The sequence below is a fragment of the Filicampus tigris genome, chromosome 8 (assembly GCF_054856515.1).
Source record: "Filicampus tigris isolate MCC_2025a chromosome 8, RoL_Ftig_1.0, whole genome shotgun sequence".
Classification (NCBI taxonomy): Eukaryota; Metazoa; Chordata; class Actinopteri; order Syngnathiformes; family Syngnathidae; genus Filicampus; species Filicampus tigris.
Genome location: NC_141224.1, coordinates 23,921,118 through 23,940,543, shown reverse-complemented (window position 1 = coordinate 23,940,543; position 19,426 = coordinate 23,921,118). Strand labels below are relative to the sequence as shown.

The window sequence follows — 19,426 nt, the reverse complement described above, 5'->3', positions numbered from 1 at the left end:
TAAACTGTTTGCCACGTCCGCCTCACAGTTCAGAGATTGTGGGTTCGATTCCGGCCCCGGCCTTGCTGTGTGGACTTTGCATGTTCTCCCCGTGTCTGCGTGGGTGTTCTCCGGGTACTCCGGTTTACTTCCACATTCCAAAAACATGCATGGTAGGTTGATTGAACTCTCTAAATTGTCCCTAGGTATGATTGTGAGCGTGAAGGGGTGTTCATTTGTGTGTGCCCTGCGATTGGCTGGCAACCAGTTCAGGGTGTACCCCGTCTGCTGCCCGGAGACAGCTGGGATAGGCTCCAACAATGACTTCAGCCTGTACGTTTCTTTTATGTAGTTAACAAGGTGTTGCGTGTAAAATTTTAAAGAATGAAATGTTGCGTGTTACATATAATGTGCGACAGGTCAACCGCTAAAATGCACCGTACACTTTTTCATTGTATGTAGAGGGAAAAAGAGTAATGCTAAACATAGCATCGCAAATGGCACTTAAAGCGGCATAAGAAAAGGTCTGGCTGCTCAGCGCGACGTGAGAAAAATGTCTGAAAACCATCATTCTTTTAACCAAGCCGACATGAATGTAAATCATGTGTAGCTAAAAGCATAATCAGAGAAGTGGTGCAATATTTTGTCTCCTGTCCGGTTAAGTGTCTGTCAGGTGTCTTCAATGAAATGGTGAGTTCGTAGGTTGTTTTTCTTTTTTTTTTGGAGGGAAAATGGATGGATGTAAAACAATTTAAATGAATGAAAACATGAGAGGGTTTCAGGTAGTATAAAAATTACTTTAATGTTCATCTTTATATGATAGAAAACTGAAAAAAATACATCTGCTTTACAATAAGCATGGTAATAGGCTCAAATGATGACGACCATTCTGCGAAAGATCAACTATCGGTATCAACAAACGTAATTCACTATTTACAAAAGGAGCTACAGAAAAAAAAAAGACACATATGTACAATATAAACATGTATTAATATAATAAATATGTGTGTATATAAAGTAATAAAATAAACAGTTGGGGGAGGTTGGGATTGGCAGCATTTGCCCCCAGTGAGCAGGCCGGTAATAAAAAGTCTCATTCTCCGTGAGGCAAATTTTTTTTCAATTTTTTTTAAAGCAGCACTTTACGCTTTTCTTCTCTCCTAAACTCTCTTTGAAGCCCTTACTTAACAAAACAAACCTCTCAAGGGACTTATAAAAGTCCATTCCTAAGAGACCCCCAATGAAAAACTGGTGAAGTTACCATTTCATGCCATTCCATTTCAAGTAATCCTCTGAAATTTCATTCGACATTTTCTTTGATTTGTTGTGGGGACATCACATTGTTCAAAGCTTCACAGAGTAAAGCATTGGCAGAAAATAATGTCTAGAGATAGGAAGGCAAATACAGTTTTTTGGTTAAAGAAAACTTTTCAAAGGCAAGATGGTTAGCTGATTTGTTGTCAAACTCTCAGCAATGATTTGTGTGATGTGGGCTGACTCATGGGAAAACATTCTGCCAATCTCCAGATGACTCAGGGACCACTTCCAGGTCAAGTTCAGGGGTTACAGTGACTTGAGTAGTTGGTTCTTCTTGGCGCAAGGTCACATCCTGAATTTGACCTGTGATGATGAAAAAATAAAGGGTGCGACTCAAATACAGTACAAAAGATAGACCAAAAGTCATCATTTATTTTATCCAGAGTAATTGAGAACATTTATCAGATCCTTCACAATCTTGCAACATGACGTATTTCCATTTCGTCTGCTTTTTCACATGGAACTATTATGCCTGTCACCTAGTAATCAGCTAGGATACGAATGCAGAATGCAAAATGAACTGTGTATTACTAAATGTATTTGGCTGCCATTAAAAGAGAGCTCATATGGATCTTGGTATTTTAAAATAGATAAACAACAGTGCAAATTCCCTCAGTGAAACGGCACTCCTGGACCAGATGGTTCTGTGGTTTTTCATGTAATAAAATAGTGAAAACCAAGCACGGTTTTCAATCCCATTTTCGTTTGCTACCACATTGGGGAGCACTAACTCAATGGTGTGTGCCTCATCACAGGCCCAAACACATAGTGGAGATGTGTGGCCACAAGGTGGTTTGTTTGAAATTGCAACCAACAAGTCTGTTATGGTCTCTGAACCACTTTTGTCACAAAAACACAAACAGAGGTCACATTGGAAATGACCTGAGCACAGGAAGGGATTTTTGGTCTCTTTGTAGAAACTTTTGTAGTAAACACAGCCCCATTGAAGTTCTTGACCTTTTGCCATATTTCAGGCTTCAAACAAAGATATGAAATTGGATTTCTATGTGAAGAATCAACACCATGTGAGGCATGATCGTGAAGTGGAACAAACTTTTTTTTTTTTTTTTTTTAAATAAAAAAAACTGAAAAGTAGGGAGTGCAAAATTAATCCCTCTAGATCACCCGCTGGTTGCCTTCTAGACAAGTGGTGTCTCGCTCTGGTCCTCAAGGGTCACTGTCCTGCCTGTTTTCCATCTCTTACTGCTGCAACACACCTGACTGAAATGATCAGCGCATCAGCAAGCCCTGAAGAAGCTTTAACGATCCTGATCATTTGAATCAGGTTTTGGAGCAGGCTGAGATGGAAAACAGGCAGGCCAGGGGCCCTTGAGGATTGAGTTTGGACACCCCTGCTCTAGACTCGTAGTGTGAATTGCAAGCATTTACGCTATTCATGGGTATATTAAAAGTCATTATGTAGCATTACGACACATTCATTATTGGCAATGTAGAAGTCACTGCCAGGGGTACAAATGACTGAGAACAAAACATAGCGTGGATTAGGGTAGGGTAGGGCATCGTTTGAATTTGAACGATTCCGCTTCAAATTCCAATTCCGTTTCGATTCTGGTTCGATAAAAAAATAAATATATAAAAAAATATATAAATAACATATAAAAAATAAAACCGACTTTTGGGTCCCACAGACCGCAATGACGTGTCACATTTGATTTTATATCACTGATCACCATACTGTGCGTGTGTCTGTTGTTTTTGTTGTATTTTTTTTCTTCTTTATTTGGTGGCGTGTCTGCTTGTGCGGTGCCTGCGTGTGACATGGAAATTATGTTCTCGGTGCCGATTGCCTGTCACCGATGAGGGACAGACTAGGCCTACGTGGGTCAGCCTGAAATAGTGACGGGAACTTAGTGACGGGCTGACTTACCCACCTCTGCTACACAGTAATATAAGACAGTTTCACATATCTTCACCTACATTGATGATTTGGTTTAGTTGTTAAACGAAAGACGTCAAAGCAGCATTTGCCTCCTTAGATTTTTCCATATGTGGCCCTCCAAAGTTTGGACACCCCGGGTTTAAATGGAGGTGCTACCCGGTTATTTTTGGTTGGACTCATCTTAAAAAGAACAAATTTATTTCTACTTTCACTTTTTTATTGACTTAATTACGAATTTCTCAAAGGGTTAATTTTCACAAGTATTTCTATCAAATTTATGAACTTGAAATGACATTTTATTAATGTTTTACTTTTATTTTTGAAAACCTCATGAAAATAAATTCACACACGTGAATGTAAATGACTTTTGTGGACACACACCAGTGGTATAGAAAATACTGTACATATGCTAATGTTAGCTTGGTTATTTGCATTTGATTTGGCCCACCGTTTAGTTGTTGGATGTGTCAATGTTGAATGTTAATAACTTTAATTTAAAAAATTTAAATTTTCATCTCATGAGGATTTGTTGTTGTAATACAAAAATACATTACATTACATATGAACGGTATGTTGAATGTATAGATTCGTCTTGTCTTTTATCTTTCCATTCCAACAACAATTTACAGAAAAATATGGCACATTTTGGAGTTCGAATTGCAATTAATTACGATCAAATATTTTTTAAGCTGTGATTAACTCGATTCAAATTTTTTAATCGTTTGACAACTCTAGCATGGATGCAAATATATATATATTTTTTTTAAAGTTCACATATATCATCGCTGTCGGGCAGAATCCTAGTAGTGTTAAAATGACAACTTTCCAAGAGTTACAAAAAAAAAACAGCTTGCTTGCTGTATTATACCTTTCACGGCTATTGCACACCCACGTCCACATAATACTACCTAAAAAATACATTCAATTGCTAAATTAAAACATGTGTTGATTAAAAGAGTACAAACACAAAGCCGCCGGCAGCGCTCATGTGAAGCCACCATTGTGCAAAAAGCCTTTGAAAACGTCACAACAGCAAATGTCTTCCCTATGCTACAACACCTTCACAAATGCCTTCTTAAAGGTCCAAAGCCATTAGTGATGCAATGACAAAAACAATGAGCCAAGTACTAACCGTGTCTATAATGTGGATATTAAAACGAAACGGAGACTTACCTCCGCGAAACACGTTCGAGGGTCACCAGTCCATATTAAATAAACAAGCCAACTTAATCCAGCAAACCTTAGTATTTTCACTCGTTATTGTCTTAAAAAAAACAAAAAACAAAACACCCTGACGGTAAAAAAACAAAAAAAACAATGCTGAGATTAATTTACTAGATAATGCCATTTTCTTTGCAGTGTCTCTGCTCTTGTGTACATATCATCATCTACTTCAATCTCATGCACTGATTTGCAAGCTAACAGATAATCAGCGTGATGAACTATCACAGATGGCTGACGGCATTTTACATACTCTGATCAATGGCTCAATCATTTAAATCATATCCCAAAAGCACAATGACACAAAAGTCTCTTGATTCTTCACAATAACTAAATGTTGCTTTTAACATGGGTTTGTTCTTGCTTGTATTGTCAGTATGTGCAAGATTGGTATATGTGTGCATTTTATTTCATGAAACCATGACTGTGGATGAATTACTTCTCGGCCATGTTGTTTGCTTGCTATGGTGTGACAGTAATAATTTTGATTGAAGCTGACTGTAAGAATTGAATGTTAAAGGGGAAAATATGTTTGGGTTGACTTCCCCTTTAAATGAAGGAGAAGTGAGCGCTTTAAAGAAAGGAGAAGTGAGCCCTTTAAAGCGGAAGTCAACCCAAACATCTTTTTTTCAAGAATATGTTCTATGCAGGGCAACTAGTTGATATGATTAATATGGAAAATGTTAAGCAGCAAAATCCACCTCTTTTTAGCCATCTCAGGGGGCGGCCATTTTGTCACTTCTGTCGACTGAAAATGTCATCACACACACACACACACACACACACTCAGGGCTCAGATTACGATGATAGCTCAGCTTCAGAAAACAGGTGAGCTGTGATTGCTTGTTACCTGAACCCTGAGCAACTGCACCTTAGAGATGGCTAAAAACGGGTGGATTTTGTTGCTTAACTCATATTCCAGAAATACATTACTAATCAGAATGCCGTGTTTCAACTAGGGGGCCTGCATTGAACATATTCTTAAGAAATATATGTTTGGGTTGACTTACGCTTTAAATATGCACTAAATATAGAGAAAAACCTGTGGCGCAGTATCAAGGGGTCTACGACTACTGCATGTGAATGTGGTAGAAAAATCTGAATTGCCCCTTAGATATGGGGGTGGCCACAGTGTGACAAGGGGTAGCCTTGGCCACCCCTGAGTGTGTGGGATCACCATTGATTCTCATGTAGCGTAATTCTGTAAGGAAATTTCTCCATTGTTGAAATTGGAATGTGAAGGTCTTGTAGGAGATTATGTCGAGTTGCTCACCGTAGCCGTGGGCTCTCTTCATGTGGTGTCTCATGTTGCTCTTCTGAGTGAATCGGATGCTGCATATCTCACACTTGAAGGGCTTCTTTCCCGTGTGTTTCACCATGTGCACTTGTAAAGAACTCTTTTGGTTGAAGGCTTTGTCGCATTGAGGACACTTGAAGGGACGCTCGCCTGTTGGGCAATGAGACCAAACACAGTTGAGTTAGAGTTGGCTGTTTGCTTTTCACACGCTCTGCTGAAAACTCAAGTGCTTTTACAAACATTAAAGCCAAACACCAACTATGACCCATTGATGAAAGAGTGTGAGTTACTTGAGAAATGGACAACAATGCCAATATTAATGATAGGACTGATAAACCTAATCAAGATGACTCCTACTGAAATGTATTTATTTGTTTCAGCCACTCCGACTACCACTGTCAAAGTCTTTTTTAATAGGTCATGGTGTCTATTTTTTAAGGTCTAGAAAAGCTTCAACATCTTGTAAATCATTAAAGTTGTTTAATAAACATGGGCTTAAAGGCATTTAAATGAAGTCAAGTGTTGGAGTTTTTATTTTTCATAAATTTGACACCATTTTACCCCTTTTTCTTCAAATAAATATCGGCTTCAAGTATCGGTTATCGGCCGCCTTGACTACTAATAATCGGTATCGATATTGGCCATGAAAAAAGCATATCGGTCTATCCCTAGTTTAAACGCTTCTTCTTCATGTTTGGAGGCGGAAGCACGCTGCCTACATCACGCACCATGCTGCGATCGGGTTTGTTTTTCTTTTTTTTTTTTTTTAATTGAACGTTTTATCAAAGGCATTTTTTTCTATTGGTATCGATTACGTGTCAATCGCGATGCATATCGATATCAAACTATCGGCCCAGCCCTAAATAATAATAAAGTGAAATAATAAATGTGACCGATTTCTAATAGTGGACCTCTTATACATCGATTGAGAAATGTATTATGGAAAATGAAATATATTAAGAGCATATATGGAAATATTTTCTCCATATTTAATTTCAATTAAAAGATTTTTTGTCATACATCTGGTTAGGAAGTGCGTGGTCCAATGTGCCCCACTAGCGATGATGAAAAATTAAGGCCCCCTGTACTAGTAAAATAACAAAGAGGATATGATATCTAATAAATGTGCATGAGCATTTATTCGTTATCCTACCACAGTGTCCTGAACTGTTAGCGTAGCGTACTAGTACATGGACCTTAAGCTGGCCATCATGGATAATGAATAAATGCTCAAACGGGGCTTCCCAAAAAAGCATATGGAGCTGCTGAAAACCCCATTGATAAATGCTCTACATTTTAAATGGTCTGGGAATGACCTGAGAATTTCCCGAATCTGTTTGATGAGATTCAAAGCCTTCACCATGCTTGGTTTGCCAAAACTGCACAAACTCGCACATTTACGTCTGAGCTATGCCAAAGCTGCTTTACATTGACAACAAAGAGATGGAAAAGCTTCACACACTGTTATGCCTGTTAGCCAGCGACATAGTTACTGTGCATCAGAATTGCTTGAAAATCCTCACACTATATGTTTTCTATGGCATACCATGGTCCAAATTTCTCCCGTGGGCCATTCATAGCAAGCACAACATTGTTTTTCGAATAAAATAATTGAATGTTGCAAAGTTTAAAAAATGAGTACACTCTAATAAGTTTAATCATATTAAAAATGTGTTCGCTGAAAAATGGCTTTGAATGGAAAGGCTTTTACTAATTTATGTTGAGCAGAGTATGTGTAAATAGGGCAGCAGCAAATTCAGTGCTAAATGCTAATGTGGTTGGCAGCTTTCTACACAACATCACCGACTGCGGTGGCAATTCCAGCAACGTGATGGTGGCGCTATTGCTGTAATGTTGCACACTCTCTACGTAAAAGAGGATAAGAGGCCATAAGGGTTTGAAGAAAGAATACGATGGCATCCAAATACTCTCGAGCCAATTCAAATGATAATGGACTGAAAGAACTGTGTTCTCTATGCTTTATAGAGCTAATCATGTTAACTATGGTACTTGCTTTCACAGAAGGAATCAGCGGGACCCTGCTTAACGTGTAAAAATGAAGACATTTCTTGAAATCACCTGTGTGTGTGCGGTTGTGTCTCTCCAGTTGACTGCACTTGGGGAAGGCCTTCCCACACGAGGAGCAACTGAAGACTCTAGGTTTGAGGGAGCTGGGTGATGGGCCTGGCTGGTGCACTCGTTCATGCTCCTATTAAGAGATCAATATAACCAAAGTAAATGATAGTGTACATGTATGGGACACCAACATGGTAGGCCCCGACAACCACAGAGGTAGTAGCCCATTGGCCTGTTCTCAAAATAGCTCACCAGAGATGGGACATTGTGAAAGAATGTTGTATAGAATGTTCAAATACTTGCAGAAATTTTGAGAAATAAAGTATTGCATACTGGCATGTGTCCGTTTCCTAAGTTGTTAAATCATTTACATGATCAGTGTCTTTATGTAGACCGTTGATAATTATTAATAATGACATAATTAAAGCTATTTTGAGAAAAATTATTCTTTCAAATTGGTAGCCCTTCACGTTAATCAGGTCGGTGACCCCTGGTATGTAGTATAATATACGTTGTACAATAGGTCTAAAAGCTTGAGCATCTACGTCAGTGTTTCCCAACCTTTATTGAGCCAAGGCACATATTTCACATTAGAAAAAAATCTCAAGGCACACCACCAAGTAAAACGATTCACAATAAGTGGATGAACAGATTAATTATGTATCTTCTGTCATCTAGGAAGAGGAAGAGCATTTGATTGTTTTGCCTCATATTACAAGTGGTTGGCATAGATATTTATTTTAAATATATATATATATATCTAAAAATATATATACATATATATTTTTTTTGTCAAAATATATGATGCTGGATACTGCACAGTGCCACAGCACACGGGTTGAGAATCACTGAAATGCCCACAATCTAATTAAATACAATACATTATCTGGACCTTACGTTTTGCTTGACTATCAGAAAGCTAGTACTTTAACATGCTTGTTCTTGTGGTAAAACTTGTAGCACTGTAAAACCGCACGGAATCATACAAAGCAATGTTGCTGTGCCTCATTTAGCTTTAATGAGATGTGAAAAAGAGGCTGAAAAATGGTGTTTGCTTTAGTGTATAAGCCAAATCCTCTTCCTTATTTTACTATGCCCTAAGGAAAGATGAGCTGAAGTCCTTGACAGTCTGAACCACATGAAGAACATTGCCAGTGCCAAGAGAAATGAGTCCTTTTGACTGGAAACACTTCTCACAGGAAAGTGATTTGTCATTGAGAGTATAAGAAAGTAAGAGAAAAACAAAAACTATTAAAAAAAATTAAAATAAAACTTTTGTATTTCTTAAAACACTTGGGATCAGTTCATTGCTTTCAATATATAAATAAAATGGTATTGTATTGTATAATGTAGGCATCATGACATATGTATTATAGAATAAAATTGCATGTGGCAAATATGGGGGTAACTGCCTGTATACAGAGTCAGACATTATACTGTATTATCAGAACCTGTAATAAATACTAAAAGGACGAGCTGACGCAACCAAGGGAGGACCTGTGTCACCCTTCCCCGCTATGTAAGTGCCCTCATTTCATCTGTGGTCATTGAACGCAATTACCACTTACTTATTGATGATAATAACGTTTCCAAGTTTTTCCACTACAATGTGCCATCAACCTTTACTCACAACCCCCCCAAAATATTTTTTCCTAAAGTTTTATGCTTTGTGTGTTATTTGGGCTACAATGTCTTTGCCGTGTGCATGTATTAGTGGCGAAACAGGCGGCACTACTGATGTGACACTCAAATGTGACTATGAGATTTTTATACTGTTTAGCCACATTGACTAAAAGGTTTCATGACCCAGTGCCAAGCCTGCTTGGTCATCACTTTGGTTCAAATAATGACGGATGGTGTGATCGGGCACTGATGTATCTTGACCTTGGAGTTGGCCTTCAATTTGGTGGTTGTCCTGGGCCCTTTTGTTGCCATTTGTATTATCAGTCCCTTCAATTTGTCATCAATTTGTCATCAATTTTCCTCCTGCGGCCACATCCAGGGAGGTTAGCTGCAGTCCTGTCGATCTTAAACTTCTGAATAATATGTGCAGCTGTAGTTACAGGAACATCATCAAGCTGCTTGGAGATGATCTTCTAGCCGTTACCTTAAATGTGCTTGCTTATAATTTGCTTTCTTATCACCTGAGACAACTCTCTCCTTCGCTTTTAAGGATCTGTGGGAAGCCAATAGTGGCAGGCGTTGTTGAGTAAGAGCTTCTGCTCTGCAATACACACTTACCTTAAGATGCATTGCTCGCTTAAAGGCTTTGTTGCAGATGGTGCAGACGTGGCATCGGTCTTTACTATGAGCTTGTCTACAGTGACGGCGTAGAGCGTTGGCATTTGGGCATACAAAATTACAGTAGAAACATTTGTACTGATTATCAGCCTCCGCGGGGTGACCCTTCCCACCCTTTCGGCTATCATTTGCAATCTGGAACATAAACCCAAAACAAATGGTGTCAGTTAATGATTAAAGTATCATGAAAAAAGAAGACAACCACAATGCACAGCTCATGCATTTTTCATGTATTTAAATACTGAAGTGGACGGTCTAAGTTCAAACGAGCCACAAATGCCGATAAACTGATCTAACTTCCACTTTGGTCTCCCTGGCTGACTTTTATACTTACGTTATATCCATTGTCAGAGGTTCCCATCACAGATTGCGAATGATGGCTGACCAGTATGACTGGCTGGCCTGTAATGGCTGGTTGGCCAGCATGTAGATTAGAGTCATTCAGCACTGCAGGGAATGTCTGACCCTAAGAATGAAAATAAGATACAACAGCTTGGGTAATTCCAATGTCAAAGAAGCTGAAGCCTGGGTAAAAAGGTACGGCAGTTACAACAGCACAATAATAATGAACAAAATGTTCATGTAAAACATCTTTTACCTGTGCATTGATGTTTACAGTAACGCCATCCAACATACCCTGGGCATCTGCTAGGGTCAGTGTAACACTACCGTCATTGGCCACACCTCCGGGTGACAAAACTAGGCTCTGAGATGTAGCAGTGTGTGATAGCGAGGTGCTTGACGGAAGACTGGTAACTGTAAGAAAAACCGTTGACTTTCATTCTCGTGTTCCTGCTAAACTTTTACGTTTTTTATGGCATCCAGTACAACCTTTTTATTGTATTTTTGTAATGAAACAGAAACATATCTGCTGATATCATCACGTCAAAGTGATGCTTTTCACTCTGTCGAATGATTTAACTCGGTAAAAGTAATAATAGTATTGTAATAGGTGGAGTATTTTGCATTTAATACTACAATTATATGAGGAGAACAAGACACTGCAATTTTGATCAACATTTGAGATGACAAATTATATTTAGTTGATATAAATTATAAACATAAAGAGGTATATTCATGACACGTCTTGACTTGTCCTACCAGCCATTCCAGTGTTGGTGGGGTTCTGAGGTAGGAGGTGGTCATTGCTGATAGTCAAGGTGGCGTTGGTGGTCTGGCCTGTGAGTGGTGATGCCAGTCTGAGGCCACTATTCATCTCTGCATTGTTGCTGTGCTGAGGGAGTAGATCTTGCCCTGCAAATATATGGAATGAATGTGAAATTATTCATTTAAATTAAATAATAGATTATTATTTGTGCAGACCAGAATTACTTTTGGAACTGTTGTGTACAAAATAGAATGGAATGTAAGGAATTGTGACAACGCACTTCGTCATTTTGCTTTGAACATATTTTGGAACAAGTTTGCTTAGGCTCTGGTGAAAAATGATTTGAATTACAACAAACAAGATATGTCAGACTGATACTTTGGATAAAGCCATGTAATTAATTGCCATTGTCCCTTTGCACTTTAGCTGCATGTATAGTAACATTAAGTATAATTTTGTGTTATGTAAATGTGATATGTCCCTTCACAATTTAGTCTTCCTCGTATTTTTATTTTAACCAAGGGATTGTTCTTATTGGGTAATTTCTTTTTGTTTTTTTTCCTGTAAGCAAGTTCTGCCTGAATTAAGAAATCAAGAAGAATGGGACTAAACCTTGACAATATGTTTCTTCCTCTCTGCTATTGTCTGAATTTGTGGAATACAATATCAAGTGTACACAAAGCCATGTTCCTGTGTAATACCTGATATGGTGAGAGTGATCTCTTGAGGGTTTCCTGATGAGGTGTTGGAACCCGAAGCTGTTGCCTGTACTTGCGCTAGAGCATGCGTGAGGCTGGAATTGTTGATAGTGAGTGTAATCTCTTGGCTGCCTGTGCCTGCACTCACCAAGCCAGTGCTGCCCATGACATGGCTGAGGTCCTGAGAGCCTGGATGATTAGTGATGTCAAAGTTCACCACTCATTAGTCAGCTCAAGAAATATTGTCCACAATGTCCACCTGTAAGGAACCTACCCGCAGTGTCCTGCTCTGAGAGGCCAGCCATTGTGACTTGGGCAGGTGTGATAGTGGATGGCTGCAGGCCCAGGCTGGTCAGTGGGTGGAGGACAACGTTGGCTGACACAGATGGGTCACTAGTGGACATGAGCTGACTGCCAGAGTGGAGGACAAGACCGGTGTCGACACTCAGCGGCTGTGAGAGAAGGCCGCCCTGCTGCAGAGTCTGTTGGAGAAGGGCATGGTCGATCTGCACAAAAACACATAACGTTGGATGACACTGGGAATTTAATCTCTCTTGAAGATTTATCATTTGTTTAACAGCTATTATTATTACAATTGCATCTTAACAGAGTATGCATGAGTACATGGCATGAGGGTATAAGTGTGGCCGAACACCAATATTTCAGATTCAATTAAAATATAGAATTGAAGATGGTGTGCATGACCACATGGTATGAGGGTATACGCATGGCCTAATATCAATATTCAAGATTAATTAGATATTTGGTTGTGACGGGTGAGTGTACATCTTCAATTGTATATTATAATCTAGTGAGCTCAATTCCCGCATAAAAAAAGTTTGCCTTAAAAGATAAACAAGAAACCAAACGCTTGGTTTTTAATGACTAAGAGGCATTCACTTCTATACTGTACTATTGTATTATTATTTTTGTCGTTTGCAGCATTGTAGAACTGCAGAAAGACAACTTTCAACGATGCAGAGCAGTATATTCACATCGACCTTTAACATTTTAAAATTCATTCCTCTCTGACAGTGTCAATCAAAACTAAGCCTTGTTGTGGAGATTGTGAAGATGTATCTAATGTTGTGGTCTGTTATGACCTTTTCCCCAATTAATTAATTAAAAAAAACGTCTACCAGAAATTAGTATACCTTTAATTTGTTATGTCCTAATACAAACAGGAAATTTAGTCCACTGTAATTCATATTCGTGTCTCCGATGATTTTAGGAAAAATAAATCTATAACTTGGCACTCATGTGTCATGCGTGACTAGATTAGAGTTGTGAGCAAAGAAGAAACAAACTAAACTAATAAAAAAAAACAAAACAAGGTCTACTAGGAGACATGACTAACCTGCAGAGTGATGTTGTTTAAGCTGCTTGTGTCGATGCCAGAGATCTGGACATTTGGGCACACCAAGTTGGCCGGAGTCAACTGGAGGTGAATACCTTCAAGTGTTGTCAGTCCATCTGACAGGGACACGTTCACATCTCCTGCCATCACAAACACACGGAAACAAACAAACGCAGCACACATCAGACAACCAGATCATCTAGCTTTTACATTTAGAATCTAATTGTTTTTTTGTTGCCTCAACTGAACAGATTATTAGGAAGTGGGTGGTCCGATGTGGACCCCCAGTAGCACTGATGAAAAGTGGTGGCACCCTCCAGCATTTAAAGGGGAAGTCAACCCAAGCATATTTTTTTCAAGAATATGTTCCCAGCAGGCCCACTAGTTGAAACACAGCATTCTGATTAATTTTGCGTTTTTGGAATATAAATTCAATAGCAAAATGCACTTGTTTTTAGCCATCTCTGGGGGTGGCCATTTTGTCTTCCGTCGACTGAAAATGACATCACAACTGCTTACAACGACCAATCAGAGCTGACCTGTTCTCTGAATCTGAGCCGTGATTGGTCGTTGTGAGCAGTTGTCATGTCATTTTCATTACACTTATAGAATGTCAGCTCCACAAACAAACAAGACATCATCTTGAAATGCCCAAGTTGTTGTGATTGCAAGGATGTGACTAAATAAAGTACGTACATCTACCGCTCACATTAATTGGAAAAGGGAGAATCAAAATCCAGCTATAACATCATACCGATGCAACAAACTTTCCAACAGTTTATACAAGTTGTGTTAACACATATGACTCAACCTTTTCAACCTTTAACTAAAACTTACGTCACACTGAACTCACATTAACCAAAAAAGAAAATATGTCTGTTAAAACGCTATCAAATGCTCAATTTATGACTGCAATACTGCACTCTAAGGTTTAAGTTAGGCTCATGTGTAAGGTTTAGGTTCATGTGGTGTGAAAGAAGACCAATACATACCTGACATTGTGGCTGGCAGAATTGCCTGTCCCACTAGGCCCGACTGTAAAAGATTCTGGTCAAACTGCCCAGTCAGCACTTGGTTTGCTGGGAGGTAGATGTTGTCAGAGTTGGAGGTTTGTAGCAGCCCCACAGTTTGAAGTGCCTCTGATACTGTTGTATGCTGGCCTTGTCCTGAGGCACCAGCATGCCCTGTGTCTTCGCTATGACTGGTCTGAGCAGAAGATGAGGAAGGCCGTTTGGACTTGCGGCTCTCTCCATTAGCCCGGATGTGACACTGGATGTGGGTTTTGCGATGCCCAGAAGTTCGAAAGCGAAGGTCACAGAAGGGGCATTTGAAAGGCTTGGAGCCAGTGTGGAGTCGCATGTGCACCTTTAAGCTACCCTTTGTAGAGAAGGAAGTATTGCACATGTGGCAGTTGACCAGTTTCTGACCTGCAAAAAATAGAAGACATGTAGGAAGTGAATATGAAGTAATGCCCCTAGGTTAAATTGTTACATTTTAAATCATTAAAATCATTGAAAAACCTTGAATCGTATCGCACCCCACATATCGACATTCGTATTGAACTGTCTTTTTATATGAGAGATGTACACCAAATATAAATTGGTTTGGCGTTGCTGATGATTTGTTGTTTCTTTGAATTTAATTAACTAGGATCATTTGGTCTTAGCGTTTACATGCTGTTGCATGTTAATAAACATGACATAAGCGACATCCGTACCATGTCGAATTTAATCGTAATCAACACTATGTGGCTGGTGACTCTCTAGAATTACCAGCTAATCAGAATTATTTTTTTATTTTTTAAACTTTAGCGCCGCTGTTTTTATCTGTGTCCACCTTTCTTGCGCTGGTTGCACTGGAGACCATTGGTCCCCAACCGTTTTGTTTCACATTCCCGGACTGGTTTAGACAAGTATGTTTAGACAATTTTTGCATTGCTTTAAAACTGGCAATCTAAAAAAAAGAAAAACAGAGCTCACCAATTCTGTCTTAAAGGAAAATATACATACGCTAAAGGCGCCTGTCTACCAACATGTGAGAAACACCTTAATTGGCACGCCTCCTCCGACATGTGAGGAAGATGGCCTCAAGCATTGAAACGCTGGCTGCCCCTCCACTCCTCATTGAAAAGCATGACGTGTGAAGTGTCTTAATGATATAATTAGCATATGGAACTTTTTTCCTTACATGGCCGACAGCAATGGCAAGCCGACCCACATGACAAAGCCCGTCTGTAAGGCTTGTTTTAAAACTACCGTAGCTCGAGGTGGGAACATGTCTAATCTGGCCAAGTACCTCGATGACCGGCATCCAGAGTTATACCACCAGTTTAGAACGACAGGTTGTGATACATTTTTAACACTCCCCTCAAAAATAAGCATGTGTGAATTATTTTGTTAACAATTTGACGTGGCGTTCGACTAACTGGGAGCGGATTAGAGACGAGTAGACACACACACACACACAAATGCACACACAAACGCACACACACAAGAAACATTACGTTGAGTCATTTGCTTGACTGTAACGGTGCAAATGTAATGCAAAATAGGTCGACAATATGGCAAAAATGTAAAAAAAAAATGTCATTCTTAAAATCAGAATTGGCTAATTCTGTCCAAACAGCAAAGAGGCTATAGAGCTGCATATCTGGCCATAAAATTATCATAACCTGCTCAATACTGCATTGCAGTAGATGTCACACTAATAGCTCTATAAACCTCTGTGCACCTTTTCTACTGACGTTTAAATAAATGAGAACTAGTTTTCTTAATATTTAATTTACATGTAGTCTATAAAATATGAATTATCAAGGATAGAAAGAAAGTGTAATATATTTATCTCACGTTGTGCAAAAGTGTTCCAGAACGTTTAAATTGTTATTTTCTTATCGAACATATCATAATATTTTGAATCAATACATTTTTAACAATGTGAAGTTCTTTTGTCAGTTATAATTTTGCTGCTTTTGCTAAATTTAGATTTTTGTCGAGGTACCGTATTGGTATCGGTATCGAGGTACTTTATGCAGGTATAGTATCGAAGTCAAAATATTGGTATCGTTGACAACACTAATTAGTACTGATGACATAGTAACTCAACATTTTTATTAACATAAACTGTTTTTGTTGTTCATTTCTTACATTTTTATTCAACAGTACAACAAATGTAGAACAATGTAAAATAACACAATGAACTACCAAAAATGGACCCCTCAGGAATAATGAATACGCCTTAAAATAATAAAATTAGAGTTGTCAATTTAGCGCGTTATTTTCTAAGTTAATCCAACCCCCTTTTGACGCCGTCAATTTTTTTGATCGCGTGATTAAGGTTTCCATAGCAACCAGTGGCTGCATTGATAAAGGCTGCTGTTCACCATGATCTATACATGTATCTTGAAGCTTGAGCTTTAGAGTAGCTAGAGGCGTTGCATCTGCTTCAAAATATTGCCGATGAGGATGAATTGCTCGGCAGACACATGCACGGCTTTGTCACCCCTTAGGGTTGGGCACCGAAACCCCGGATTCGAGTGGAATCAGTTCCATCATTCCAGTTCACCCGGAACCGTTCAGATTTTAGAATGTCGGTGCCACTGCTAAGTTTCGATTCCTAGTCAGCCGCGCGGAAGAGCTACGAACAAAGTACGACCTATTAAAATAAAAATGCGGGCAGTCTCGGGCTCCTGCCGCCGAAGATGCGTAACAATAGCACGTTAGCTCGCCACCACTCGCGCTCAGCTCCTCGGCTCGCTTCGTCCTGGCCGGCAAGCGTGGGCAGCGGTGGCGACTCTGGGCGGGCCAATTCCCCCAGATCTTCACAGCTGCATGGCTGCTGGGACACCGCGGTGGCAGCAGTCGCCCTTCATGGGGTCGATCATCCTGTATGGGCCTGCCCGGCCGGCTCATTCGACCGACGCCTACCCATAGAATGACGCGATGCGGCTCATGACCCAAAGTCAGAATCGGCTAAGTAATTGCAACATTGAACCAACAAGTTCAACACACAAATGCACATATCCAGCTAATATTTAGCTTAGATCATACATAGCTGCAGTATCTACATAAATACTGTACATACAGCTACATCCTATGGTTACATAGACTGCTTAGATTAGATAGACTTTCCTTGCTTGCCCTTAAAATGCAGCGTTGTGTTTGTCTTATATATTTTCTCTCTAAAGAAAGACAAGGTTAGTCAATCAATTGGTGTTCAGTAGCATGCTCTTAGCAACAGCTGAAAGGCGCACACGTGCGTGTGCGTGGGCGAATGTGTGTGTGTTAGGCTTGTGTCGTTCGCGTAACGGCTCTATGAGCCGGCTCTTTGAAGTGAACGACGCGGCTCCCCACCAATCAGGAGCCGGCTCCCTTCGAGACTATTTTTTTTCTCATAAAGGCGCACGTGATTGGACATTATGCGTGGTGTCGTCTCTGTGTCTGCACTGCTTTGTGCGCTGAGCGGGGGGGGGGGGGGGGGGGGGCAGCCTAGTACACAGCACAGTGAGCACACAAACCGGGCAAGAGAGGAGCGAGTGCAACACGGAGAACATAAAAAAAGAAAGTAGAAAAGAAATGGGTCACAGCAGGAAAAGCAGCCAAATTTGGACTCATTTTAACTGTATTGATGGCTCTACTAGATACTGCTGATCTTTTTCTTTTTTGTTTTACACATTTTAATTTATATTTTTGGGGTGTTTTTCAGGGGTTTTGTAATGTTTCAGTCTACATTTGTTAAAGGTGAATTGTAAATAGTTAAAAGTTCTTGTATTTTATAGTTTATTTGTTGTAGCACTGAAGAGTTAATATTTTTAAGTCATATTGTGTTGTTTTGCATTTTCAGGGATTCTGTGTTGTTGTTTGATTTTAAATTTGTTGAGTGTATAAAAAGCTCAAATTGTTTTGCATTTTCTAATTTATTTTTTGTAGATCTGTCAATATGTTAATTTATATTTCGTGTGTTTTTCAGGGATCCTAAGCTAAAAGTTTATTCTTGTATTTCATAGTTTATTTGTTGTTGCACTAAAAAGTAAAATATTTTTAATTTACATTTTGTTATGTCGTGTTTTTCAGGGATTCTGTGTTGCTTGACTTGTGATGTCATTTTCAGTTTTCAATTTTCATTTTCAATTTAATTTGACAAGGTAAAACCTCTCTATTAACTTTTCATCAAGTAGTAAGGTTGCAATCGGGGGATGTGAGAATCCCTCTGAAATGTACTTCACTGACATCAGGTTGGCTCATCTCATCTCCAATAAAGTTGCTTAGTATAAAAAAGTAAAACGTTTAAATTAATTAAAAGTTCACTGTAGAATGAAAAAATAAAGGCTATTATAATATAGTAGTACAACACATTTTTTAAAATTAATTATTAATTCACTTTGTGCATAATGTTACGTCCTTATTGGTAATATATCGATTAAAGCAACAACAACAAAAAAGCGGTAAGTCCCATCACTAGTGTGTGTTTGAAAAGGGCTGAGGGGCTTGTTTTTTCAATTGAAGTGAAAGTCAACCCAAACTTTTTTTTTTCAAGAATATGTTCTAAACAGGCCCCCTAGTTCAAACAAAGCATTCTGATTAATATTGTGTTTGTGGAATATGAGTTAAGTTATAAAAGCCATCCATTTTCTACCATCTCAGGGGTCGGCCATTTTATTACTTCTGTCGACTGAAAATGACATCACAGATGCGCTGCGGGCTCAAATAACGACCAATCATGGCTCAGTTTCAGAAAACAGGTGAGCTGTGATTGGTTGTTATGTGAGCCCTGAGCAACTGTGATATCATTTTCAGTTGAAATACGTGACAAAATGGCCGCCCCCAGTGATGACTAAAAACAAGTGGATTAACTCTTATTCCACAAACGCAATATTTATCAGAATGCCTTGTTTCAACTAGTGGGCTTGCATAGAACATATTTTTGAAATAAATATGTTTTGGTTGACTTCGCTTGAATAAAGTATTTGCATAAGAAAATCAATCCTCTTCTTCATGTTAAGGGTATTAAAATTCAAGAAAATAATGCGACAGAAAAATCAAGGGATTTTTTTACAATAAATAAAATATGCGATTAACTATGAGTTAACTATGACAAAATGCGATAAAAAAATTTAATCGCTTGACAGCACGAAATAAAATATAAGCATTTTTAAGTTATGATCCTACATAGGTGT

General features: G+C 39.0%; 1 protein-coding gene across 1 annotated transcript in view; it reads right to left on the bottom strand.

The window, feature by feature from the left end:
- Nucleotides 1–755: 755 nt before the first annotated feature.
- Nucleotides 756–19,426, bottom strand: part of LOC147144114 (zinc finger protein 236) — a 50,345-nt gene continuing 31,674 nt past the window's right edge. The window contains exons 22-32 of the mRNA XM_086038752.1: nt 14,247–14,681; nt 13,255–13,394; nt 12,172–12,403; nt 11,901–12,086; nt 11,193–11,345; nt 10,690–10,847; nt 10,426–10,557; nt 10,032–10,226; nt 7,794–7,923; nt 5,691–5,864; nt 756–1,599 (exon numbers count right to left, since the gene is read on the bottom strand). Of these exons, the coding sequence (XP_085894878.1) occupies nt 1,478–1,599; nt 5,691–5,864; nt 7,794–7,923; nt 10,032–10,226; nt 10,426–10,557; nt 10,690–10,847; nt 11,193–11,345; nt 11,901–12,086; nt 12,172–12,403; nt 13,255–13,394; nt 14,247–14,681 (2,057 nt within the window). The 3' untranslated portion in view covers nt 756–1,477. The remainder of the gene's footprint in view (nt 1,600–5,690; nt 5,865–7,793; nt 7,924–10,031; nt 10,227–10,425; nt 10,558–10,689; nt 10,848–11,192; nt 11,346–11,900; nt 12,087–12,171; nt 12,404–13,254; nt 13,395–14,246; nt 14,682–19,426) is intronic.